The sequence below is a fragment of the Euleptes europaea genome, chromosome 5 (assembly GCF_029931775.1).
Source record: "Euleptes europaea isolate rEulEur1 chromosome 5, rEulEur1.hap1, whole genome shotgun sequence".
Taxonomy (NCBI): Eukaryota; Metazoa; Chordata; class Lepidosauria; order Squamata; family Sphaerodactylidae; genus Euleptes; species Euleptes europaea.
In genome coordinates this window covers 54,916,946-54,944,250 of record NC_079316.1, presented here as the reverse complement: position 1 = coordinate 54,944,250, position 27,305 = coordinate 54,916,946, and the positions used below count along the sequence as shown (strand labels likewise).

At 42.6% G+C, this 27,305-nt stretch overlaps 1 protein-coding gene across 1 annotated transcript in view; it reads right to left on the bottom strand.

Annotated features, from left to right (window-relative positions):
* Positions 1-16,638: 16,638 nt before the first annotated feature.
* TRIM8 (tripartite motif containing 8) overlaps positions 16,639-27,305 on the bottom strand; it is a 73,109-nt gene continuing 62,442 nt past the window's right edge. The window contains exons 4-7 of the mRNA XM_056849743.1: positions 26,843-27,076; positions 23,886-23,917; positions 22,035-22,150; positions 16,639-17,304 (exon numbers count right to left, since the gene is read on the bottom strand). Coding sequence (XP_056705721.1) covers positions 16,697-17,304; positions 22,035-22,150; positions 23,886-23,917; positions 26,843-27,076 — 990 coding nt within the window. The 3' untranslated portion in view covers positions 16,639-16,696. The remainder of the gene's footprint in view (positions 17,305-22,034; positions 22,151-23,885; positions 23,918-26,842; positions 27,077-27,305) is intronic.

Below are 27,305 nucleotides of genomic sequence, written 5' to 3'. Positions count from 1 at the left end.
CCTGTGCATTAAGTCACACTTGGGGCTGGGTTTTGGTGCAGTGAATACTGACTCAACAGCCCTGGCCCATGGCAAGGGGCTGCTCTCTGCAGAGCCCCCCCACCACAGGACAGCAGCCTTTGTCAAGATTACAAGTCTGTCAGATAGTTTGACAGGTGCAGGATAGATCAGTGAGATCTAAGGATGATGTAATCAGCCTGGAAAGTACCTGGGGAGCTAGAGAAAGCTGGCCTGATCCAGTTAGAGCCAGGTGGCTGATGCAATGCAGTAGCAATACCAGGATAATTGGATATCTACTGTGATTGGTGGCTGCGTCCACCAGGTGTATATAATGAAGTGAAACCGCAGTTCTATGCGGGATGTTATGAGCGGAGAGTGTGAAAGGAGTATCTGTATATATTTCTGCACTGTACAAATAAACTACACTTTTCTATGTGGCCGTGGACTTTCTGATGGGTATCCTGGACAAGACTGCTAATCTGCTTGGCTTCCGCGTCAGCCTTTTCTAGTGAGAAAGCAGATTCTGTTCCCAGGGGGAAGTGCCACATGCGTTCATGTGATTTACAGAATTGTGTGTTCTCTACTGAGTCATAGTTAACCAGAAGGCAAATGAAACTTACAAAGGCTTCTTAAAAACAAAACAAAAAACCTCTTGTGATTTTAACTCAGTCTTGAGCTTCAAACCATTAATGCTTTAGTGCAAAAGCATATTGCCATTCGTCTGGATTGTCAGATTGGAGGATGGGGAAAGAAGGATTTCGAAAAAGCCCCATAAGGGAGCTGCTGTAGTACAGCGGCTAACAGTGCCATCTCAAGCCTTTAAGTCCTCAGTTCAAATTTACCTCCAGTATGAACTATCAAGGTTGTCTTAACCAAATAACTATTACTAATATGGCAATAAAAATACGAATCTACCTTGCAAGGGTTTCTGAAATAAACATATAGTTTGAACACTGGGAATGTGCTATAAAAATAAGAAGGAAAGACAAACCTGATTAGGCTGTTCCTGCTTCTAGGACTCTTGAATTAACCCAGTTAGTTTTTTTTTTGATTACCAGTTTCAGCCAGAAATAAATGAGCATTGAAGTTATCACCAGTACCTTAGAGCTGCATACCACAGAATTGCAGTATTCAACTAAACTATCATCCAATTACCATAGTAAATTTGTACAAATTCCAGTTGGAGCATTTTCATAGTTCCTATCAAGGACAAAACAGATTATTATGGATTTCTGTCAGGGAAGGACAGGGAGGTTAAAATGGCCCTGGAGCAACCCAAGCTGAATGGCCTTTGTTGTGCTACAAGCTGGCCCTGCAGAGCCACTCTGCTCAGTGGTACCAACAGTGGGCATTGGCTCACCCATAGCTTCCTTCCACAAACTGGTGGCAGTGAAGGAGGAGGCAACTGGTTAACTGGCAACCAACTGAAGGGCCTGAGCCAAGTCACCCCTCTAGGCTCTAACAGAGTTGCCATGGCTTGCCTCTGCCTGCTCGTTACTGTCTAGGGCAGTGGCCCACTAGGAAATTGCCTTGTAAGTCATAGGGCCTCTCCAGCACTGATTTCTGTCTGTCTATAAAAGCATGGACATACCCAGTTCAGACTGAGGCTATGCAGGGGAAGGGGATTTACCCATGCTCATTTGTCTCTGAGCGCCTTGTGTTGTTGGAAACATTTTAAAGAGGAGGAAACCCCTTAAATACTCACCTTGGCACTAAGGGAAGGGCCAAGGGTAGTATAGTAGTCAAGGCTTTCATGTCCAGGTTATGTCTTGAGTAACAAGCTGACTGAGAACTAGTTTGTCCCTGTGTCGTTCAGAAGTTAGTGTGTGCTGATCATGCTTAGAAGAGTTGGTTTTTATATGCCGACTTTCTCTGCCACTTAAGGAAGACTCAAACCGGCTTACAACCACTTTCCCTTCCTTACAACAGACACCGTGAGGTAGGTGAGGCTGAGAGAGTGTGACTGTCACCCAGCTGGCTTCATGTGGAGGAGTGGGGAAACCAACCCAGTTCACCAGATTAGAGTCCGCAGCTCATGTGGAGGACTGGGGAATCAAACCCGGTTCTCCAGATTAGAATCCACCGCTCCTAACCACTACACCAGATACTGCACTTGGTACCTTTCTCTAGCCCAAATCATTCCCACTTCAAGTAATGTCTTATTTATACCTCATAAAACTAGCCTTCTGAGGATGTTCCTTAGTCTTATCAACTGCTGTTTGGTGAAGCGTTTGGCAGTTCCCTTAATTCTGTCCATCGTTTTGCCCGTCCTCCAATGCCACTAAAATTCGGTGAATAGCTGGATATGCACACCACCAGTCCCAGCAAGATAATCCCTCCTTCTCCTGATCTCACAGATCACTCTGTTTTTCAGTCCCCCTCACCTCCACAATTTCATTTCTAGACCTCATTTTTTCCATCCCACCCATTAGCATATATGTAGCATTAGCGAACAGCAGCTTGCAGTTCTTTAAATGGGCTCTTGATTAAAGCATAATAATGAGGCAATATGATTGAAACTTGCTTCCTCCCATGCTGAAGGAGAGGGAACAGCTTCAAAGCTACAAGGCTTCTGCAGAGCCTTTCGGTTGCTTCCTGGAGTTATGGTTCAATGCACACACCCCGTTAAGAAGAATGAACATCTAATGTAGGAAAGGCAATATACACATCATATATTTGTCTTCTTTTGGAATGGAAATGGGAGGTGACAGCACCTGCTCCAGAAACCCAGGTCAATGGCAGCACGGGCCAGGAGCTATGCCAATTAATACATGCAATTCAATCAGTACATCTTAGTTCTCTTTGCCCCAAGGTGACTTTGGAATATGTTGGGCTGAAAACCTAAGGGTGAAGAAAGCTCAGTACCATAGACTATTTAAGCTCCTTGTGGATTCTCAAACCAGGCATCTAAAAATAGAGGCCTGAACTTTTCAGGGTCAGTGACAAGGCAGAAGAGGTCTCAGAGCACAAGTAGCCCTAAAACTGGAACACTGTGATGCTGGATGCCCACTGCTAACACCACTCAATATCCCAGTTAGATGTCAACACTATGATCACAACACTATAGCAAAGATCTCTTTGCTTAGTGGCAGCCAGTCTCCAGTCAACCCATGACACTGTCTAGAGAAATCACTGTATTGTCAATGTTAGACTTATTAATTTTTCCCAGTGCATATATAGCTATTGCCATGCTCATCTCTCATTCTTGCTACAGGCCTGTGCTATGTCCTTGCCATATGCCACAAAGAGGTTATTTCTTCTAACAGTTATTCTATTATACACAGCTGTTGTATGTTTTGAAGATCAACAGTGGGACAAAGACTCTGTATCTTTGTGATGGAGACCAGACCAAGGCTAGCTTAGGAAATTCCTCACTATCTGCCAAAACAACTGACCGGGCAGTCCACTCCTCTCAAACATTGTTTTATTCTTATTTTTAGTTGTTTAATGCCATAAACTTCATTTAGAGTTATGGGACATTCTTGAACAAAAATCAGAATTATTGTTCTTATAGAAAGGGCAAGGCTTTGTACAATTGTGTATGTCAGTCTGTCTGCCCAGTAACAAAGGACTCACTTTTATTCATGCACTAAAATTTTTGTCCCTAAATCTGACACCGTATGTCTGTTATTCTAGTGTTCATCATCTTTTTGTAATCCATAACTCAGTGAAAAGGACATTTGATTTCCTGTTCCGCCTGGGGAGGAACTCTAAAGGGACAGAATCTGACATCCCATAGAGGCTTGGTCAGAACAAAGCCCTGGAGCAATGCACAAGGTCCCCCCCTTCCCTCAGTATTGGGAGAAGGCTGACAGGGAAGCAGAATGTGTCTGAGAACAGATGTGTGCATGAGCAAGTTATAGAGATGATCTAATTCACATACTTTTCACCTGGGATTTCAACAGGCAAGGGGAGGAGATGGGATCAGAGGGGAGAAGGCCAATAAGGAGATGAAAGGGGAAGGGGTGGGATTGGAAAGGAGAGACCAGAGAAAAGCAAGATGAAATTAACCATTCCCCAGTTGTTACATGTATGCTGTAATGCATTCTCATTTCACTGGAAGGGACAAAACAGGGTGTGCCATTTCAGGAGGGGAAAGGCAAGGAGATTTCAGTAGATTCACAGAATGATTCAGTTCCTACACGGGGACACATTCAAGATCAATGTGTGCCATAAGAGCATTACTAAGGCCACTTTTTAAACCTCGCAATAATCAGAGCTGTAAGTGCTTCCGAGGGACAATCCCATGTGGTCTGAAACAGTGTGCATGCAGGTGATTTCTGCCTTCCCTTTTAAATGGGGTGCTCTTCAGCAGAGCCCCTCCAGCAAGGTCTCCCAGAACTTCCCTTCTGCTTTTCTTTTAAGGCCCTCCTCCTTGGGATTTCTCCATGTGCTACTGGTGCCCACTCCAGCCTCTTCCCCTTTCTCATTCCTTCCCCTGCACAATTTTCTTGAACACATTATAAAAGAATGAATGCAGCACAGAGCTCTGCTCCATGAAACAATTCTTGTTAGAGCAAACTTTGCTCCAGTCCACCCCCAAACCCTGCCTTTGGATGCTGCTGTATCTGCCCATCGCTCCCCCACCCCACCTCAAGCTGACTTGTCTTACTTGGGAGTGCAACAGCAGGAAGGGCTCAAAACAATTTTGGCTTCTGTCTGCTAAGCAGTTTCCTGAGTGGTGGATTTGCTGCATAGAGCACATGGCTGGAGTATATTGCCCCTTGGGGAACTAGGAGCTCCTAATGTTGGCTCCAGTGTATATCTGAGCTGAAATCAGACATGTTGGGAGGTCTTTTATGGGCACATTTTATAGGGGTGTTGTTAGCCCTGCAGATGTTCAGCAGCTGTTGCTGGGATGGTACTTGATTCCTAGGTGGTGAGCAGACATGGAAAGAGATCAAAACCAGTGCCTGTGTCTAAGGACTCAAGCAGAGTGAAAACTTTCTCAGCCTCAGCAGGGAAGAATGCTGTATTTTGCACGTAATAGTTCAAGTATCCCCACTCTACCCCAATAGTGACCTACCATGGTGATGGTGAAAGGGCTTTGATCCAGAGGTAACAGAAAGTTAAAGCTTTTCTTCTTAAAGGCAGCTGTAGTAGTAGTTTGATGCCCACATGGCCTGAGAATAGTACTCTAGTTCACACTTAATGCAGTAATTGATGTATGAATAAAATTATTGATGTTTTTGAAAAAAAGATTCATACCCTCATACAGAAAACCCAGACAGGTCCTATGGATAAATCCAACACACAAGTAAACTGCCAATGTGGTTGTGATGGAGTTGAGCAGCCATTTCTTCATCCAGGTACTTTCCATACTCTTTCAGCTTTTTAGCTTCCTTTGGTACACTTGGCAATCTGTTCAGAGCCAGCATGGTGTAGTAGTTAACAGCGGTGGTTTGGAGTGGTGGACTGTAATCTGGAGAACTGGGTTTGATCCCCCACTCCTACACATGAAGCCAGCTGGCTGACCTTGGGCTAGTCACAGCTCTTTTAGAGCTCTCTGAGCCCCAGCTACCTCACAGGGAGTTTTGTTGTGGGAGGAAAAGGGAAGGTGATTGAAAGCCAGTTTGATTCTTCCTTAAGTGGTGGAGAAAGTCAGCATATAAAAACCAACTCTTCTTCTGCCTCAATGTCCTGCACTAGCTTAGCGTAAATGAAATTTGCACATAGTATATGTACCTAGCATATTGTTATGAACTTGCACCCTGATTACTGTGGCTCAGTCTATCCATGCCAAAAGAATGGTGAAGTTTGTTAATGGTAGCTATTTCCTTGTTGGGCCTTAGGTTTCAGGAGATGGCTCTGGCCAAGTGGCCATTAGGATAGGAAGAGCTGAGATCCCCTCCTAAACTGAAGGGGGAGGACAGATAGGTATCAGTGTGAAAAGAAATCCTTTTCAGATGCTAGAAGAGCCTGAGAAGGAAGTGGACAGACAACCACTGGGGATAGGCTGTCTCTCTCTGTGGAGAGCTGATGAAGGGTCATGGATCTGCTACAGCCCTGAAGGGCCTCTTTGCCTCCAGCGGTACATAAACAGAGCAACTTCTATAAAAAAATCATAAATCTCCAGTGCTCTCCTTCAAAGGGAACCAATTCAGATAAGCACTACCCTTGAACTATCACTTGGGGAAGTGGGTCACACAGTATTTTTCATCTCACCCTTTCTCCAAGAAGCTCAGGTTAGTATATACGGGGTCCCCCTTCTTTCTCCTTTCTTCCATTTTAGCTCTAGTTGCCATCTTGTCTGAGATTATCTTGCTTGAGAGAGGGATCGACAAAGAGGCAATTTTTTTGATAAAATTTAAGACAAATTCCAGCAGAAGACCTGGGTTAGTCTGGGCCAGCGGCAGAGGAAGAAAAGTAATAATATACTAAGTACTAAATAAATTCTAAAAATAATATTGAAGGAACTCTTGAAATGGTAGTACTTTGATAAGAGTTGGGTCTTCAAGAAAATTTTCTATTAGTCTTGTAAAGTATCAAGTCCAGTGCTGTTCCAGACATGCTAGGGTAGTATGCACGAATTGATATTATACTATTGCAATCATTCTCCACCTGGGTTTTCCTGTCCAGACAGGAAAGTTGAACGATTTCAGATTATTTAGATTTGTAAACAAACTGTGCTTTTGGGATTCTCTTCCATGAGCAAATATTTACTTCATCAAAAAGTTCAGGTCAGAACAAAATAGCTCATTTGTATGCTGTCACAGCACTTTTTCTTCTTCTAAAAATAGTTAGATATTCTTTTGCTTTTTGAGGAAAAATAAGACAAACACCAAAGAAAACTTAAACAATTCTCCTTATTACATTAGCAAAGTTTCTGAAATGTAAAAACAGTGTTCTAAAGGCTCTGAAATACAAATTAAACATTAAAATCACGTACTTTAGCACATCTGATTTGGGGAGTTTCATTAGAACTGTGTGCACATGTTTTTGAAACAATCCGGTTTTGGTTTCACCCTTCCCATCTTCTTGTGGCCCTCATTTCTAAAACAGCAGAAAAGACTGTAGGCTGCAGAGATTCCTTGGCTGCTGAGATGTGTGATGTTGGCTGGGATCTCTGCTGAGGGAGAAGGAAGAAACTGGAAGCTTGCTGCATCACAAAGACAGCAAGAAAATACTGATGAAATACAAAGCCTCTCATTCTCAACTCTGAATCTGCAATGTGCACAGCTGTATGTTTTGGCACATCTGCACCTCCTGAGGAAAAAGCAGCAGCATCCCCCGCACCCTTCTCTAGGGAGGCACACTGTACTTCAAGCTACTCTGGGGCTTAGCTGAATCTTGCATGGAGTCATTCTAGGGCACTGAATTTCATGGGGGCTCTCACTGTGTGACCTGACCCATTTACAATATCCCCTAATGAGAAAAGATAGGTTACTGAAGTACAGTTTAATAGTTGCCACCCTTTTTTTTACTTCATAGGCATATCATGTTATTAAGATGATGAACCTAGGATCAGCCCAGCATCCCATATATAGTGTTTTATCATAATTATCTGACCCCACAGGTTTGGTCTTTTGCATCACTATTGTCATATATAAATCAGGCCCCAGCTTTTTGAAGCAAAAACAGGAGCCCAGTGGCACCCTGAAGACTAATAACTATTGAATCACTCTTCTGTGGACTTTTGTAAACATTTGTATTAGGTCAAGTAGATTCAAGCCCACAAAAGCCACTGCCACAATAAATTTGTTAAGACTTTAAAGGTGCCACAGGACTCTTGTATTTATTAAACAAAACCCACTGCTCATTAATGAATAGCAAAGGAAAATAAGGGTATCTGACCAGCTGCAGAACACTGAACAGAGGTTCTTGCTATGGCAAATGTAGTCTTGAGTCCAGTAGTCAAACGTTACTACTCTTAATGGAGACAAACAGAGGGGGTGTCAAACTTTGTGCCACTTCTGCACTGCTTAGTTTTCTGCGTTCCTCTGCCTCTCATCTCATTCTTGTTTTCTTTTCTTCGGTTGCTCCAGAACCACTTTGATGCCTTGGCCTGGATGGTTTTAGAATTTGAATACTGAGGTTTTTAGGAGCACAATTCCTTGTGTGAAATTTATCACCAGCAGTATACCATGGGCTTTGGATGACCTACACTTTCAGATCAGTTGAGGGGTCTTCAGATTTTCCTATAAAGGGATGGGCAATACTTACTTCTTATTTTAGGTTCCAGAAGAGTCTGTGCAGCTAAGGCAGATTGAAAAGCACCTGATAGAACCTTAAACTGCTGCGGCATGAGCTTAGGGAGCAGCTGACTTCCACTGGATATTTTAATATCTTATATCCCACCTTTCTGTCCATATTTGTGACATACAAGATATTAAACATTGTAATTCAGTAAGTGTTCCTCCTTCCCCCCAAAAAACCCTCATCATGCTCTGGCCCCAACACTTCTTCCTCTTCCTTAATTCCTCATATCACATCTACTGATACTATGCACTTACATAAGCTCAAAGTATTTTGTGTCTCTCCCCTGCTGCTCTTTTGCTCTGGAATGCACTGCTCCCTGAAATGGACACCTCTCCCTCTTTATCAACAGTTTAAACAACATTGGGAAATGTACCTCTTCTCTCCAGCTTTTGGCCTCTAACTGGAGCCTGTCTTCCTTGCTTCTATTCCCTTTTGCTCCAAGGATGGGCTTTCTGGACTGTAATCTCTTGGGAAGGGCTCATCTCTCTTAATATACTTTTTGCATAATTACTAGTTCTTCAGGCACTTTATAAAATATTAAAATATTGTTATACAGTTTGGTTTCTCTGAGGGCTTGCATGTTGTTACCAGTCATCAGAAGAATGTCATGGGAGAGGGAAGTACCTGCAGTCAATATTTCATTTCTAAAAAATTAGGTTTTCAAGGTGGGTCCATATCTTCCACTAAACCCTGTAGTGGAAGACTCTTATGACAGGACCACTTGCAGGTTATGTCGCAGTCACTCAAAGTGCTGTATGATGTCATCTCTTTTCAGGGCCTTTGTGTTAACACCCTATTGTCTCATTTTAACCAAATGTGTTTCCTACAAAGTTACAATTACAGCATTGTTCTGAGGAGAGTACCAAAGGTACCAAGAGCTTCCCTCCATCAGAACCTGTCATTCAGATAGTGGTGCTCCACAATCAACCTCTTTGCAGCCCCCATGAGCTGCTGTTCAACACCGGTCACCTTAGGGACAACGATGCCATCACATAGCTTATCAGATTTGGCTCAATGATGACACCACCGAAGACCAGCAAAGTTAATTCAGAATGAGCCTGCCACCACCACCCTGGTTTGTTTAGTTTTCCCTCAGTGACATTATGTGATATTTTCCCAAGGAATTGAGACCATTTTAAAGGGGGAAAAGAAGTAGCAATCCACCGATTTCTTGTGTGCCAAAAATGTGTGCAGCCCTAATACAAAGTATTTCCTTTGTCACATCATTTACCTTTTCATCGCCTATTGATACATGACACCCCCTTTACGGCTGGCCTCTAAATGATCAAGAATATAATGGAATGCTAAGTGATACGCTGTTCAGAGCCAAACTGGCTGTATGAGCAATATCATTACAGAAAAGGAATGCTAAATAAGGGCTTTCCATTGTATTCTAAATAAGGGCTTTCCAGTTAGATATTCATGAGATAGTTGGACCTCACACTACCCCATGCAAATTTGCATACAATGGCAGTTTTACCCATGGGGGATACATTATAGGATCCACATTATAGGAAGGAAACCAGTGATGGCAGAGGACAGCAACAGTGGTATAGCATGGAGATCAGTGGAAAGCTGCTTGAGGGACAGGGTCGGAAAGACTGAGCTACAAGCCCATCTTCTACCCAAACCCACCACTGTAATGTCCATAAGTCCAATATATAGGAGTCGAATGTTATGTTTTTCTCCACTTTAAATAGACATTGATCCATTTGAGCCTGAAAATAAGACTTCAGCTTTACTTATGCTGTAATACACAGTTTGTTTTGTCTGCAAGGAAGGCAAAATTCCCACCAAAAAGACCATTCTGAACTCTTTACTCTCTATTACCACATAGTATCAAATGAATGGATGGTATAATGTAGGAGAGCAAATTAGGTAGCCATTTGAAAAGGAGAGGACAGGATCAGAGAAAAGAGAGTGCTCCAACGCAATAAGTTCCTGAATCACAGCTTGAGTATATTGACAGACCCAGAAAACATTTTCACAGTGGAGGCCCTGTATGTTTCAGTCAGAAGTCCCATAGCTTGCTGTTCAGTTTCATTTTCAAAATAAAATAAAATAACCCTGTTTAGAACTGTAAATCCCACATAGCACAACTTGAGAAAAGAGTTAAGAGGAATTATTAACTTATGACTGACTTCAATTGAAATACCCTTTCATTTTGTGAACAAGTTTACCAAAGGAAATGATTACATAAAAGTGCATGGCCCTTGCTGTCCCTCTCTGGTATCAGCTAAGTACAGGAAACGAAAGTATTATGTTTAAATCTCAGTTCCCACAGCATATTTACTTATAGCTGAAGAACAGCCAGACTGGACAAGAATGCTGCATCACAAAGACAGCAAGAAAACAGCCATTCCCCCCTCAGCAACAACCCCAGCCGTATTAGATTATCTTCGCAATGAAACTAGTTTAAGGATGGGTAATATTTTCCCTTTTGCATGTGACTTTTTGCTACCCCCTCAAATAAACACACCCTTCCCTCAGCCTTCAGCCTTCCACAATATTCTTGTTAGTGGAGAGAAACAGAGAATGAAAGTTCTCCCATGCTGCTATTTGTGGGGGGGGGGGGGAAGAGGACTGACCACATCAATCCTTTGCAGAGCAAACAATCCCCAGTTGAGGTAACATAAGCATTAAAACACAGAAAACCCACCTTCTCTTCAGTGTGTTCTCCCGCTTGCACTCTTGCTGGCCATACTAGGGGCTTTTACCATTCTGCTTTTGGATCACCCACAGCAGGCTTCTGTTTATGGGTGTAACCCTCCCAGAATTTCCAGCTTTTGTTAGTTTCTCTTTCGATTTCCAGGATATCTTTTAGATAACTCAGAAACAAAAGTTTACAACTATGGATACAAAGGGTTATTGGCACATTATGCTCTAGAAACAAAGAGCCTAGAAAACAAAAGTAAAAGGAGCTGAATTTCACTTTTTGACCTAAACCTCTTACGGAACCAAATTTCGAACTTTGTTCCCTTCCCCCCACCATTTGGACAAATTTCACAAGCAAAAAAATTGGTGTGTTGAAATTGGGTTATGGATTCCCAGGCCAGATCCAATTTCAACAGCCTGGGCTTTAAATCAAGGAAGATTCTTTAGGCAGAATGAGAGAAGCTTCTGCCAACTGCAGATGCCATAAATGGTCCTCAAGTTTAACAGTATCCATCCTCTATTTCAGCGGCACAAGCTGAATTTTACTTCAGAGCTGCCTGTAAAGAGCTGTTTCTCTTTCATGTGTGCACACTAAATCCTGTGTCCCTTACAAGGATAAGTACCCAGGGTTACATCCAAGGCAGTTTTAATGAAAAGAAGATGCACCCAGACCTTTTATAAGGCATGTGTAAAAACCAAATCAGTGGCAGTTCGAAGCCATATACCCTAGATTCATACCAAACCAACACTGCGGCAAATCAGAAGTACGCATACTCTAACCACTAGACTCGGTGTTCTACTTCAGGTGCATAAGAAATGCGGACAAAAATCTTTCCTCTGATGCAAGGTCACAGCTGGTGCCAGGCCAGAATTGGGGAACTTTCTGATGAAGAAACAAAGAGGCAAACCTCAAGAGGTGCTAAGCAAAGTAGCTGCAGTGCTCCCAATTCTCCTTTGTGATGTATTCTGAATATTAAATACTTTATAGGAGGTAAAATAAGTCAAGCAAGGTATGTTAAAACACCTTGTGATTTTTTGGTACTAGTATCTCTAGAATGAGGGTCATTTCCTTTGTACAACAGGGTATATAAACTCCTACTAGTTTACGGAGATTTTAAAATGAAACATGGGTGGTATGTAATCACAGGTGTTTTAATTTCACAATGTGCTTGCCTTATTTTTAACCATTTGCTTCTCATGAACAGCATATAGAACTAAACAAGTATCAGGCAAGATAACTGGGAGAGCTTCAGCAAATAAATAGAATCACTTTGTTTAGCATGTTTTGAGGTCATCACCTGTCAGTCTACAGTTGGTCTACTACTTTCCCCGCCATCAGTACAAGAACACTAACTAGAGCATAGAGAATGTTCACCCAATGCTCAGTCCCAGTACTGGAAAAAGACAGGGCTGAGACCAACTGTGTTTGCAAGCAGCATTCTAAAGCTGAATGGCGGTGGTGTAAAGTGCAGTAAAGTCACAGCTGACTTATGGCGAACCTGCAGGGTTTTCAAGACAACAGAAGTTCGGAAGTGGTTTGCCGTTGCCTGCCTCCACTTGGGCTGGGAGAATTCTGAGAGAGTTTGTGACTGGCCCAAGGTCACCCAGCAGGCTTCATGTGGAGGAGAGGGAAATCGAACTGAATAGCTCTGCATTTTTAACCATGTTTTAACTCCATAAACTTTTAGGATAATTAAGTAGTCAGGCAATTTTACTCTTCGATCTAAACTGAATAAAAATAAACACTCTCCCTAAAATTCTGCTTCACAGAGCCTGCTGAGCCATGACTGAGCTCTTTCATTAGGAGAATAACCAGAGAACTAAATCAGTCACTATCCAGGAACCGGAAAGCTTGTCTGTAAAGTACCCTAATTCTAGAAGGAAGTACATTTACTGCCATTTATAGTAAGGGGTTTCCACTGCTGCTCCTAAATGGTACAGTAATCATGATGCTTCTGTTAAAATATGTTCTCCTCTGAATAATGGCCCTTATTCTTACCCCTTCCATTGCAGCCTTACATAAACCGTGCCATTTCTGACAAGAAGCAACTTCCAACCCCCAGTTACAGCAAGTTGAGAAGACTTTTTCATGCTGCTTGTTTATATGGTTCCCAGGGATAGATCCTGAATGAATACCTGTATCTTTAAGATTTGTACAGAATGTTAAGTTTCACCGTCTGCAGCTTCTTCTACAATGACTGTTCTAGTTGGGAAAGCTGCACCAGGCAAGATTCTGCCTCCTATGGACAAAATTGCAGGAGCCCTCTTAGGTCTGACTGTAAGGATGTACCAAAAGTAGATGTCACCTCTCTTTAAATATGGATCTGCCACAATCGCAGGTGAAGCAAGGGCTGGCTGATCTTACGAGCAAAACAGGCATGTAGGTGAGGGGTGCTAGACTTTCCCCTTACATGCCATGCACACACCCTTTCCCCCAAAGGGCTTCTTTCCCCCTAATCCAGGCTCACTTCTACCACCAGGGCAGCTCAGGAAAAAGTGACATCAAAGAACAGACTGAGGAGAAGGTATGCAGGGGATGGTTCAGTCCTCTTCACCCACATGCCTCTTATTTGGACTACCCACTTACCCATCCCCCTTTTATATGTATTTGGAGAAACCTCACACTTAAGGAGACAGGCCTGTTACTGTGACTCCTAGCTCCATACCTAGGATTGCTAACCTCTGACGTGTACTATTTAAAGCTTGCTGGTGAGATTTGTGGGACTTGGCACTTGCATTCCCATAGCATTGAGAAATTTCAAGACATCCATACATCCAGGATAAGAAGCAGCAACCTTAACTGCTTCTATATACATTTTGTATGGCCACATTCCCTCTTCTGAATAAATCGCATTACAACAATGAGGAACGGAGCAGCCACAAAGGCAAGCCCACACTGAGTCAATCACTACCCCAGGATTTAGAAATCAGACTGCATTTTTAAAAGACCTGATAACTAACTAAAAGCAACTCAAAACACTATCAAAGATAGATCTATAAGCACAGCAAGCAATTTGATTAATATAAAAATCTAAATGATTAAAAACCCCTTTTTTAAAAAAATAGTTAAAAGATCACATTATTTTAATAGCACAGATGTATGTGTGACTCTTGTAGTGATGAAAACCAGTATCCTTGAGCCTCTTAAACTGGAGAGACACTAACAGGATGAACCTATGTAGTCTGAGAATCATGACCAAGAAATCCAAAGCCCCTTTGGTCATTTAACTTCCAGGGTCCATTGGCTCCTTCTCAATTTTCAGCCATGTCAAATGTACAACAATAAAAGCAGTTGACAAGTCAACAGCACTTCCACAGTCTAAAGTCCTGGGCACAGCTGCAAATCCTTTCACAAGTGTACACAGGGTGCCTAATTGCCATCTTATATAAAATAGAAGCTGGCTCATTGTTATTTTAGGGTAAAAAACAATTAAGCATCATTATAAGAGCATAAAAATGGAAATAAATAAATAGGAATATTTGAAGCTCCATTAACCAAAAAGAGTTCACACAATTCTTTTCCTGCTTGCCTGTACAGATTGTACAAACATCTGCATTGCTAGGCAGTGAGAATCATAAGGGAGAACTGAGTGATGGAGGGAGGGTGGCTTATTCCAACACTTGAGGGCAGCTGATTGGCCAGTTCCCTCCCCTTCTTTTGATTGTATTGCCTTTATTCTCCCACTTGGCTGCTTTCTGCTAGAGACAGATCCAGGCATTAATGCACAGACTCTGCAACAGTTCTTCTTTTTGGAGGCACCAGCTGCCACACCATATAATGCTAAAGTATCATTTTCAGTATCATTTTCTAAAACTAAATAGCAAACTAGATCAATATTGACTGGGATTTTCCTGCCTCTTGAGTATCAGACCAAGTCTGTTTTGCTTGACTGGATACCCTGAAGGTTTTCCAACCTCCAGGTGGGGCCTGGAGATTTCCCAGAATTACAACTGATCTTCAGACTAGAGAGATCAGTTCCCCCGGAGGGTGGCTCTCTTCCCTCCCCAAACCCTGCTCTCCCCAGGCTCCAACTCCAAAGCTCTAGGAATTTCCAAACCCAGAGGTGGCAACCCTAGTGCCTTGTCCAAAAAGGTATCTGTAGGTTTCTTCCTTCAGATGGGAGAGGACACATTCTGATTGGCCTGGAACAGCCTGTGATGTTGCTGGCCCCTTGTTGACCATAAAGTACTTGCTACTTGAGTAGCTGCTATTAATTGAACTTCTTGCTCCCAGTTCCTGCCTTGCTCTTGCAGTCTTTCATCCAGGTTCCCAGATCCTTAATACTTCAGTATGCTTAATCTCCTGTATCTTTGCCCACCTGTCTTGACCGCCTGCTGAGATGATTTGCCATTGTGAAGTTTTCTGCTTGAACGAAACATGACTGCTGCCATGTCTTTGGCACAACACTTTCCCCTAGTCTTCATTCCCTAACTGGTCCATAATTCACCCTTTCACTTGCTACAGTGCTGAAACGTCTCTATGGCACCACCGATCCTTATTGTAGGAGTTGGCCACATCCTGATCATGACAGGGATACAGGTCACCATCCTTATGAAATGGAGGAAAAAAGATTTAAATGTGGCAATATACAAAATAATTAATGGTATGAAAAAATATATTTCTGGTACAGTTCTTGCAAATGAAAAATGACATTCTCAAGAAGCCAAATTCTGTCCCAGACTCTTTACTGCATTTTAAGTAAGGCCTAACAATAAAGCAGTAAAGCCCAGATATATCACACTGTGTATCTTCTAAATACAGCAACCATAGACAAATGTTCCTTTCCTCCATGTGCTACTGCTCTAATTCAGGTTCCAATGTCTCCTTATAACCTAACAGAAAGTATACAACATCAGACTGTGCAGGACATCAACCGGTGTATTTGACCAACCCTCCTGAACATTTATCCAGTCCAAGCATTTTAGGTAAATAATTCTAAAGGAGGCATACAAATAAAGTATTTTTAAATGCCGTCTGATTTCAGATTCAGTAACACTTTCCTGATCACAGAGAATGTGCAGGGCAAAGAGGTGCCCGTGGAGGCAAAGCAAAACAAGGGGTTTGCACTAAGTGATCACATTTATTTGAATATTTTTGTGTGTGTTCTAAAATTGGTTACAGAATAAATACCTGCGCCTTATAACAGGAAGTCCGCTTTTTTTTAATACAAAGTGCTTGTTAGAGGAAGTTGCATCAACGAAACATAGGAAGGAACGTGTCCATCTTGGTGCACACTTCCTTCCAGGAAACTAAAACAGATTTTTTTTTATTTCTTATTTTTTTAAAAGTTTCTTTTCCCTTTTTTTGTGCATTTCATTTCCTGCCATTGTGTATTTACAAATCTCTGAAAGAAGAAAAATGCCAATATGCATGATACGTGGCATTTTAACACAAAAAAACCCAGCCTTTAAAAAAAATCTACAAGTATAGTTTCTTAATGAATCAATGATAGAAATTCTCTCTTCTTAAAAAATGGGAAGGAAAAAGAATTTAAAAAGCAAAACCAAAGAGCCGAGAGATTTTGAAATAGAAAAGGATCGTTTGTCCCTTTTAAAAGTTTTCCAAACTTTAAAGTAGCAAGGTCACATGATCCAGAAGTAGATGCTTGATTTAAATCCTTATTAATTTCTTCTGCAGCTCCCCTCCCACCCCAATCCTGGTACAAGGGAGGATTTAAAAGAAATTAAATTAAAACTAGAGACGACAGCAGTGCCACTCTCAGACTGTGGCATGTGGTAGGGATAAGTGGAAATGGATTTGATTTAAAAACAACAACAAAAAGAATCTAGACTTTAAAAAAAAATCTTTGAAAATTAACAAGATTCTATTCAAGCCAGATGGTTAACTGGTGACATAGTGTTTGGTGGAAGGCTGACCATAAACTCTATAGAAATCCTGGCGTCCGTGTTGCTGAGATGCATCAATCCATTCCCTCACTGCCAATCCTGGAAGTGACTGAGGTACAGATGGAGCAGGCGGGAGTGGGTGGGAATATTCCTGGGATGACACTGTCCACGGGAAGTGGCCCGACCGGGGGTATGGTTGATGCCCGCTGTGATTGGATACTGAGGAGCAGTAACAGTTGTCCACTGAGCAGACCAGGATTTTGCGCCCACCATACTGAGACAGCACAGACTGCTGAGATGAGGTGCTGTTGGGGTAGTGGGAAGGGTTGAACATTGAGCCGGAGTGAACGGGCTGGGGGCCACTGGGGAGTCCTACTATGTGCTGTGTGGAGCTACAAGGCACCATGGATTGTGCAGACTGGCCTTCACCAGCTGAAGCCCCCTGGCTCACATACTGGCTGGGAACAGGTCCCGAGGATGGCTCCAGGAAGCTACCTTCTGGGAAAGCTGTGGCGTGCTTGCGCTTCTCAGCTCCCGAGTTGCTGACACTGCAAGGGTACATGGGGATACTCTGCAGGAAGGGCACCGGGGTGCTGAAGGGACCTGGAAGAGAAGAGAGAAGACACTTTCTGTTACCTTCCTGAGGAAGCCAGCCCTGCATTTTCCTCTAGTGAACAACAGGAGAAATCCTCTCCCCAGATCCAACTAGCCCTGCCTGGATATGCCAAAGGAAGGAGCAATCTTGCATCTAGTTACTGCAAAACAGACGCAAGGAGACTCCTTGATTATTCGAAGGTTATTTCTTTTGTTTCTTGCCAGCTCTTACATGGTGTAAACAAACACAAGCAACACTAAACAAGGTGAAGGGGTTCTTCTCAGGGTAAGTAATCAAATTCTGGATGAGGTGATAAGATTTATGGAGACCCTGCAGCAATATGGCCAGGTGTCTCCAGGAATCCGGTGCAGAATACATGCAAAATGCCAAGCACTTAGAGTAACCAATACAAACAGAGACAACACCCACCGCCCTTCCTGTCTTAGATCTCAGGGCTGCCTCCATAAATAAACAGAAGATACAGAATCACAAAGTGGTACATCCATCTTCTGCTGCCCAGTATCGGAAAAGTATGCTGACATGCAATTATTATTTCATTTGCATAATGTAACAGAGCCTGAAGTGGCTCACAGCAGGAAGCTGTAGCCTCAGCTTCTTCACCAGAAGAAGCCGCCCCCCCGCGCTCCCCTGCGTGTTCCTAGCACTTCAGTTACAAGTGATGCCACAGAAGGGACAAGGTGAACCTTTGGATTGATTAGGTTCCTTGCCCCAGCCAAGTATTACCTCACCCTCCTTGCTGGATCCTCACAGCAGAGGAAGCCTAATGTGCTACTACCACATTCAGGGATTCCTTGTTCCCCAACCCTACCTCTGTGTCCTCCCGCATTTCGTTCCCTCCTGTACCTTCTCCCTTTTGCCCAGAAAATCATCATGAATTCCTGGCCCACAATATTCTCACTCCTTCTGCAACTGGTTTAATATTCCCTTCAACTTGTTCTCGATACTCCGTTACCAAGGCCTCTCCTCCCCTTTCACCTTTATGATGTTTATTGAACTTTGTATGCTTCCTGTGCAGAGATCACTCCACATCCCCACCTATACAGTGCTTAGCACATGGCAATTGCACAGTAAACATAAAACATTACCAGCAGTCCTCTTTTCTTAAAAAAAATCATCACAAATAAAATGCATGGCTTCTCTGCAATCCAATCCAGTGTTATCCATAGATCGCAAATGCCCTTAACCCTAGATCCCAGCACAGAGAAATGCTGGCAAAAAAATTTTTTTTTGTCAAAAATGAAATGTCAGAAGTTGATATGCGTTGTAATTTTGAATGGCAAGTTCCACATAAATTGCAATATTGAGTTTATGCTTTAATGTTTGTGTTTGTTAAAATAAAAAAATACAAAAAAATTAAATAGGTTCCAAGAGTCTACGGAATAAAAGTGTTGAGTATATTCAACAGCTATATATGCTTGCCTAGAGAGCCCTTGCAGTTCCAACCCACAGCTGGAAAGGTTAAGGAGAAATGTTCTAAGCCAAATGATACATGGACAGATATTTTTTTAAAAAAAATCTAGAAGCATCCCTATTCCACTCTGATCCCTTCCCAAAGAACTAGCAAGTGAAATCTGAAATGACACAATATACAAATTGTTTTGAACTTTAACGTAGTCATAAAAGCAAAATTCAGATCTAGACCCAATTCAAGCAACTTAAATAAGGGACATGGACAGACCTAGTCTAAACCACATTTTACGGTGCTTTACAAAAGAGAAGAGAATGCTGGGTAGGGAAGAACTTGCCTAAGATTCTGGAGAGCTGCTAGCAATAAACTAGCAGTTAAGGAATCCAGATTTTGGCAACAAGTACCCCCTGGCCAAAGTGAACTGCACAAGGAAAGCTGCCTGATCCCTGATTACTATACTCCATTTCTTGGATTAGACTCCATTTAATATAGCTTCTTATGGGCTCCTTAACATAGCTTCTTATTGGCTGGTTCTTGTAGGTTATCCGGGCTGTGTAACCGTGGTCTTGGAATTTTCTTTCCTTAGGAAAGAAAATTCCAAGACCATGGTTACACAGCCCGGATAACCTACAAGAACCAATGAACTCTGACCGTGAAAGCCTTCGACAATATTCTTATTGGCTCTTTGACTATCAAGTAACATCCTGGTTGCACACTCTATGCCAAAGTCCCCAAACTCCATAACCAGAAAAACCTCACCGTGCAATCAGATGGAATTATTTTATTTAAGACATTTTGATACCACCTGTCTAACCAATTTAAGGTTCACAAGGTGATACATATAAAATAATTAAAACCAATTAAACAAAACACACAGATGCATAAAAGGGGTCTGTGAAAATTCTTCACCCAAAGAAAATTACATAGGGGGGCAGATGAATTCCCCAGGAAGGGAATGCCATAGTTTTGGTGCCATGATTGAGAAGGCCCTTTCTCAGGTCACCACCCATCTAGCCGATAGCAGGGGCACTAGAAGCAGGAACCACAAAGATGACCATAGTGTCAGGTAGGTTCATATAGCAGTAGGTAACCCTTAAGGTATGTTGGTCCCCCTGATACAGGGCTCTGAAAATTAATACCAGCACCTTGAATTGGACCCGGAAGAAAACTAGAAGAACATAATTAGAGTGATATTGTTCCTAAGACCCACTTGAGTCAACAATCTGGCGGCTGCACACAAAACCAACTGTAACTTGCACACAAGACCAACTCTTCAAAGGCGGCCCTATGCAGAATGCATAGCTGTAGTCTATATGTTACCAGAGCATGCACCACAGCAGCAAGATCTTTTTTGCCCAGGAAAGGCTGCACTGGCTTACCACCTGTGGCTGGTGAAAGGTGTTCCTGGCCACCGCTGTCACCTGCATGTCCAACAGGAGGGCCTGGGTCCAGCAGCACCCCCAAGCTACAAACCTGCTCCTTCAGTGGGAGTGCAACCTCATCCAGAACAGGAGACAGTTCAATTCTTGGGTCAGTCCTTCTGCTCACCAGTAGCACCTCTATCTTGTTGTGATTAACAGAGCAATCCAACTCTCATTAGAATTACACTGTACATTTCATTAGGCCAATTAAGTAAAATCATAGAAGCAGGGAGTAAGAAGTGATATCAAGGCTCATCCCTTCCAACGCCTCACAACAATAGGACTCTCTAGACCTAAACCACCTTTGACGAATAGTCATCTGGCCTCTCTTCAAAATCTCACTCGAAGGAGGTTCAGCGACTGCCATGGGCATCTTGCTTATCTGCCAAATGCTTGTACAATAAAGAAGTTTTATTTTCCTGATCTCTCTCCTAGATCTGGAAGGCTGCAATTTGTACCCAATGCTGCTTGCTAATGTATTTGAGATGTGGACATAAGAGCAATTCACTTCATTTTTGTTGTTTTGTGTGCTTGTTATTATTATTTTAACGGCAGCCAATGTTTATTTGAAATCTGGTAACATATTAATAATCTTCTTTATGATAAGCTCAGCTGTTTTGTCTTTATTTTGTATGTCATGTGTTTTAACCTCCCTCACAATCTTTGAGTTCAACTGGACAAAATAGTCCAGTTGAGACCAAACTACTGCCCTCTTGTAAAGCAAACCTATGCATCGCATAGGAAGCTCTTGTTGATGTCATGTCAAAGAGAACACACACAATGTTTTTGTGCAGAAGTACTGCTGTTGCAGACTTGTAGGCATACTGTAAATACATTGCTTTTCAGAGCATGAAGATGATTAGAGTCTATGGCTATAATCCTATTCACATTGAAAAGGAAGCCAGGCCCTCTCCAAGACTTAGTGAGAATAAGTTGAGTAAAAATGCAAGGAGTTAGGAGAAGACAGAAACAGATCTACCTGTAATACCAGACCGGGGGTTCCTTAAACCTTGCCAACATGAACCTCCCCAAGTCAACTGCTTAAGCCTTCCCTATCAGTCATCGTTCTGGGTTCTAAGTGCTCAGGAAGTGGCAACTATTCATCAGCCACAGTTGTCCTATGATCAGACTACAATGGTTCAACAACTGGGGAGAAGGGCACATTCCTTTAAACTGGCCACTCTTATTTAGGAAGGACTCCTTCCTGCCTTGAAAGCTCTGGCTCTTGGGGTTCAGGTGGGACAAAGACAATGTTCTAATGCCCAACTGGTTTTTCTAACATAGCTATCTCCCGCTCTACAACAAATAAATGTTTGCAATTGCAGAATGCCCTGCACTGTTTAATACTAGCTTTAATCTCAACAAAGCTGGTGATGGGAAGTGAGTGATCAAATTCAAGACATGATCTTAAGAGACAGCTTCAAAAAGCAATATGTTGGGCCCTAAGGACTGTTGGGAGGGGCTGTGGCTCAGTGGTAGAGCTTCTGCTTTGCCTGCAGAAGGTCCCAGGTTAAACCCCTGGCATCTCCAGTTAAAAAACAGCCAGGCAGCAGGTGATATGAAAGACTTCTGCCTGAGACCCCGGAGAGCCACTGCTAGTCTGAGTAGGCAATACTGACCTTGATGGACCAAGGATCTGATTCAGTATAAGGCAACTTCATGTGTTCTTCATATGACTGTCATCTAGTAAAACAGCTAGTCCCCTACTATTATGCCCTCTCTCCATGTTGATGATACCCTCTGGTTCCTCTAAGTCTACTGATGAGCAACACCAAGATTAAGGTGGCAGAAATGTACAATGATCTTCCCTGTTGGGCTGCTGTTTATGTCAGTGAGGATTTGTCCATGCATGGACAAGAGAAAGAAAGATTGAGGAGGCAACACTCACCTTCCAGCAGCTTCCTCAACTGTTTCTCCTTCTTGGCAATCTCATTCAGGAAGAGCTTGGAGTTGAGATGGCCAATCTTGGGAGGGGGCAGGCTACCTCCTGTACAGTTCTGGGTCCTTAAAGGAACATTACGGTATATTACAAAACAAAGAATAAGTTTCCTTTTGGTCTTCTGACAGCAGTTGAAAAATATTTGCATTTCTCTCCTGCCTTTCTCCTGGGGAACCTTGCCCCTAAAAACAGCTTAAGCCCTGTGAAGAGACAATTGTGCAGTAGAGAATTTCCTGACATCGTCTCTCTTATTATATTTAGGAGAAGCCATTGTACTCTGCTTTGATTCTATACACTGAACTTTTGCACCCTACACACAACCTTTTTCTTTCGATATTCCATCAAAATTGCCTGGCATGCCCAACACAGATAGGAGATTTGGGAAAGGGCTCCATGCCCTAATGTCTTGGACCTCCTCAGAATTGGCTGGATACACAGGACAGAGCCAAATGCAAGCCAGTACCACAATAGTTATTTATTTACAAAATTTATACCCTGCATTTCTCCCCTCACCAGGGCCATCAAGGTGGCTAACAAATTTAAATAGATCTAACTTGCTTGTTTAGAGCAGATACCACCAGTGTCATTCTAAGCAGAGTTACACTCTTCTATGGCTACTGAAATCAGAGGGCTTAGAAGGATGTAGCTCTGTTTAGGACTGCACTATAAAGCAGGACTCAAGGACAGTTGAAGCAGCATGTTAGAAATGGGATCCAGCCAATGAATATCTTATTTTCAGTCTCGATTTGAGCCATGCCCCACAAATTATAAGTGCACATTAAGATGCTGCCCTAATTTTTAACTGGACTTTGTACAGTTAATCAGTCATCTGATCTCCCTCTGAGCCATGAAAACATCCCTTTTTTCCCCTGTGAAAGTGCCTGGGCATTATAATCCAATTTCTTCTTAGCCTTTCTTATGGAAAGCTAAACAGATTGGGTGTACTTAATACTTTTACTGTAAGGGTTCCTTCCCAAAGCACAGTTCTTTCTTGACACTGTGATCAGAACTAGGGCCAATTTTCCAATGTTATTCTTAAAATATAGATATCAGAATTTAGCTGTAGCAATACCACTCCCACTCCATCCCTGCATCTGACTAGAACTTAATACCTTTCTGGAATATGTTGGTCCAAAGAAAATCCCATCACAGTGCAATAAGCAACAGCAGGTGGAATACCAGTTTATACCAGTGGTTCTCAACCTGGGACCATATGCCCCCCCGGGGGCCCCCAGGATATTCCAAGGGAGCCACAGGTGAAAACTGTGTAAATGGGGGGCCACAGCACGAGAATAGGGGGCCACAGAGGGAAGTGAGAAGTGAAGAAAACAGAGAAGTGGCCGAGAAAAGAAAACAGAAAAGAAAAAATAAAACAAAGAAGTGAAGAAAATAGAAAACAGTGGTAGAGGCTTTGTTCTCCCTTGTATGTGAACATTGTTGTTTATTAGAGTGTTGTATTCCCTTTTTGTGGGGTATTTTCTGTAAATTTCAGTTTCCCAATAAGAACTGCATGTGTGCATTTTGTGTGGCTGTTTATGCTTCTTTGTTCCTTGGCTATTTACAAACAAAACATTTATATAGCTACCTTTCTACCAGTAGGACAGGGGGGCCACAGGAAGGAAACAAGGTCGGAAGGGGGCCACGGTTGGAAAAAGGTTGAGAACCACTGGTTTATACCATACCCTCCCACCCCTCACTGTCACCTTAGCTCCATTCCCAGGAGATCATCTGGACTTGCTATATGAAACATATGCCTCCTGCTTCATCCAAAACCATATTGCTCACAAATGAATTTCTTACCTATCCATTAAGATTTTCACTGACTTGGTATTCTAGGAGGCAAGAGAGAAAATGAAATCAGAAACTGTCAGTCATGCAGCTCTCTTATAGCACAGCTTTTCCACCTTATCCAAACCTGCTGACTTGTCTGCTTTTCCTTTTGTTTTCTGGTTTCCCAAGCCCCACCTCACTCACCACAACCATACTTAATGCTCCAAATACATGCAGCACGACCTGGACAGGACTGTTCCTTGAAGAAAATCACAAGCTTGCATGTAGAAAATCTGATGTTCAATCCCCAGCAAAATGATCTCAGGTAACAAGGCTAAGAATGATTTCTGTCTGAGACCTGGGAGGGATACTGCTAGAACTGAGCTAGATGAGCTGACTGTCCATCTTTACAGTATCTGGCAACTCCTTATACGGATTTATGGAGACAACAATACTGAACTACTTTACAGAATTAAGGTGCTGTATAAATGGCAAGTTATTGATATATCTAATTGATCAGTCAACTATAATCTGTTCAGAGGGAAGACCAAATATGAATAACTATTGCCACTTTACAGAATTTCAACAATTTTTGGAAGGCTATGCTCCCCTTTTAGTCCTTCTGGATGACAAAGGTGGAACAAAAAGGGCTGGCTTCATGAGCCTGTATGAGGGTTGCCCATATTCTCTCTAACAGGAACCAGAATCCACTTAGCAATTATTTAATTCAAGTAAGAGCTCCAGCCAAGGCCTCAGTCCAACACTGTATTTGCTGTACAACACTGATTCTAAGCTTCAACCGACCACTTTAGCTACAGTCTGAAGCTACAATCCATGATCCCCGAAGCAAAGACTTATTCTAACTTCCATATGCTTCTCTAGTCCACTTCCATGCACAGAAAAACTCTTCTCTTCAAAGGCACTTCCAGGTAACCATTCCACACCCTCGCAAACTAATATTTTAATTTGCTACCAAGTTGACCATTGGACTGGTCTTGTTTTGAGTATCTATTACACAGCACAACTTGGGCAACAGACAGAGCAGCTCAGGCAGAAGTATTCACTCCAGTAGGGTGCAAATACCCTGTGAGCCAGTTGCTGAAATTCACTTCGAAAGCCTCCTTTCGACAGACAGTACTGATCCAAGAGGTCAAGGATGTATCTTCTAAACCAAGGAGTGCACCATCTGGTCTTTGAGAGTTTTAGATTAGCCCCAGAGGGGGGTGCTTACCACACAAGTACAAGATCTGAGGTGACCCTTTTATTCAACCATTTCTTGTATAACATGGGAAGATTTGATCTTGGGAAACCCAATGGGGTAATGGCTATGTATCATCAGCAGTGAGGGAAATCCTACATCATGGCAAACTATTAAAGCAGAATCTGAATGATAAAACCCTTCTCTGCATACCCAAGGATGCTTGCTTGGTTTTTCCCTGGAGAAACTTCGCCCCAAGTTGTAGTCATCCATACATAATTTTTCTGATTGGGTGATGGTGATCATCCGTTTGCCTTAACCCTTAAAGAACTGGCTAGCTTGCACAGGATTACCAGACCTCCCTTATTCTACATAACATTTCTGTAAGTTAGGGGTCTGGGCCATCATTAGACCTGGACCTACATAGCTTCAGTAAATTAGTGGCATGACATCTCTTAAGATTGTGCCTTGGACTGTGTGATGCAAATGTCACCACCACGTTTGCATCACACCTTCCTTCAAAGAGCGTAGTGTAATGTATACAGATTACTTTTCCTACTTTATCCTCACAATAACCAAGTGAAGCTGAGAAACGACAACTGGCCTAAGGTTACCAAGCGAGTTTCAGGATCGAGAGTGAGGATTCGAACTTGTTTCCTTGTCCAACCCTCCTGCCTGCACCACATTGAGTCCTGATAACATACCCTGAAGCTGAAGCCCGGTCCTTTGCTTAATGACTCTTCCTCAATGTATTTTGCGCACTAAAACAACAATAATTTAAATGTATGCTCCATTCGGAATTATTATAGAGCATGCACACTTTGTTCTTGGGCATCCATAAGAAAGTACAAAATGAGAAGCAGCCCGAACACAGGCTGCTTTGCATCTCTGAGCCCATGCAGTTGGGTTAACTGCCCAGAAATAGTCTGCTATCTAAGTCACCCTGTCAAGTGGTAAGGATTATTTTACCACACATTAGGTCAAGGGTGTGGTACAATGTGTGTGGGGAAATGGTTAGTAGGGGTTTATTCTGAACACACAGTCAATAACCTTAATATTTATATAGGCAACTTGTCTAATATGCAGGTGATTAAGGGGGTGTCTTCTAGACTAATGCCAAACAGTTAAATCATTTGTAGGCAGAAGAGTAGGAGAAGCAGCTCACCACGTTTTGGTCTACTTTTTTTGAACAACAAAGCCCTGTTACATTTCCCAATAGATGCAAAAACTCTTTCGGACATTTCTGACTCTTGGTGAAATGACTAGGTGGTATTTGAAAATGCAAAAATAGTACTGCACTGCTATATTAAAGGACTGGAAAGAGGAAAGCACTTCTTTGGCTCTTCCTGGTGAACTAATCTTTCTCCACAACTCTTTCTCCTCTTGCTATGAAGGTTTCAAAATGACTAATAGTGGGATGCCCCAGCCAAAGGCATAAAAGACTATCTGGGATAGCCATGGCAGGTGAGGTTAAAGCATGCCATGATCATCAACTTCAGCTCTGTAAGGAAAGTATGGGTGGAAATGCCCCTGGGGAACACTGGAAGTGGTAATGGATGGATAGCAGAAGTCCACGTAGCCTTGAAGAAGCAAGAGAGGAAAGAGGAAATTTTCATTGTTACAACATGAGGGTGAGGATGAAGGTTTGAGTGCCATACTAAGGCAGACAGGGAATTGAAAGCAGTAGGTGCTGGGTGCAGACTGCCACCTTCAGTTCCCACACCTTCCCATACACCACCACCAAAGGCTCCTCAGGACCCTCCCTTTCCCCAGATACCCCTCACTTCACCTTCATGAAGTTGATGTCCTCGGTCTTGTCATACATGACCTGAACGGAGCTGAGCAGCTTCTTAGCTTCCTGCATGCGCTCGCTGAGGTGCAACACCTGGGCAGCATTCTCATTGCAGAACTTAGCCTGAGCCTTGTCTAGGATCTCCATAGTCTTGCGCAAATCCTCATCAAGAATCTGGTGCATCTTCTCATACTGCAGGCGCACCTCATCCTTCAGCTGGTTCACTTTCTCCTGATAAAATGGAAAAGGGAAGGAGAGACACCCACGCTCAGCTCATGTCACACCTTGTATAGTGGGGAGGTTGCTTCGTGGCTCTGTCCATTTCCTCTAGTGTGCTTATTAAGGAACAAAACAGGTTACATATTTTACTTTACTAAAACATAAAAGGGGCTGCAGGAGTATGGAGGTATTTTTTTAAAAATAGGATACAGTGGCCATAGCTTGTTCTAAGTGTCAGAGA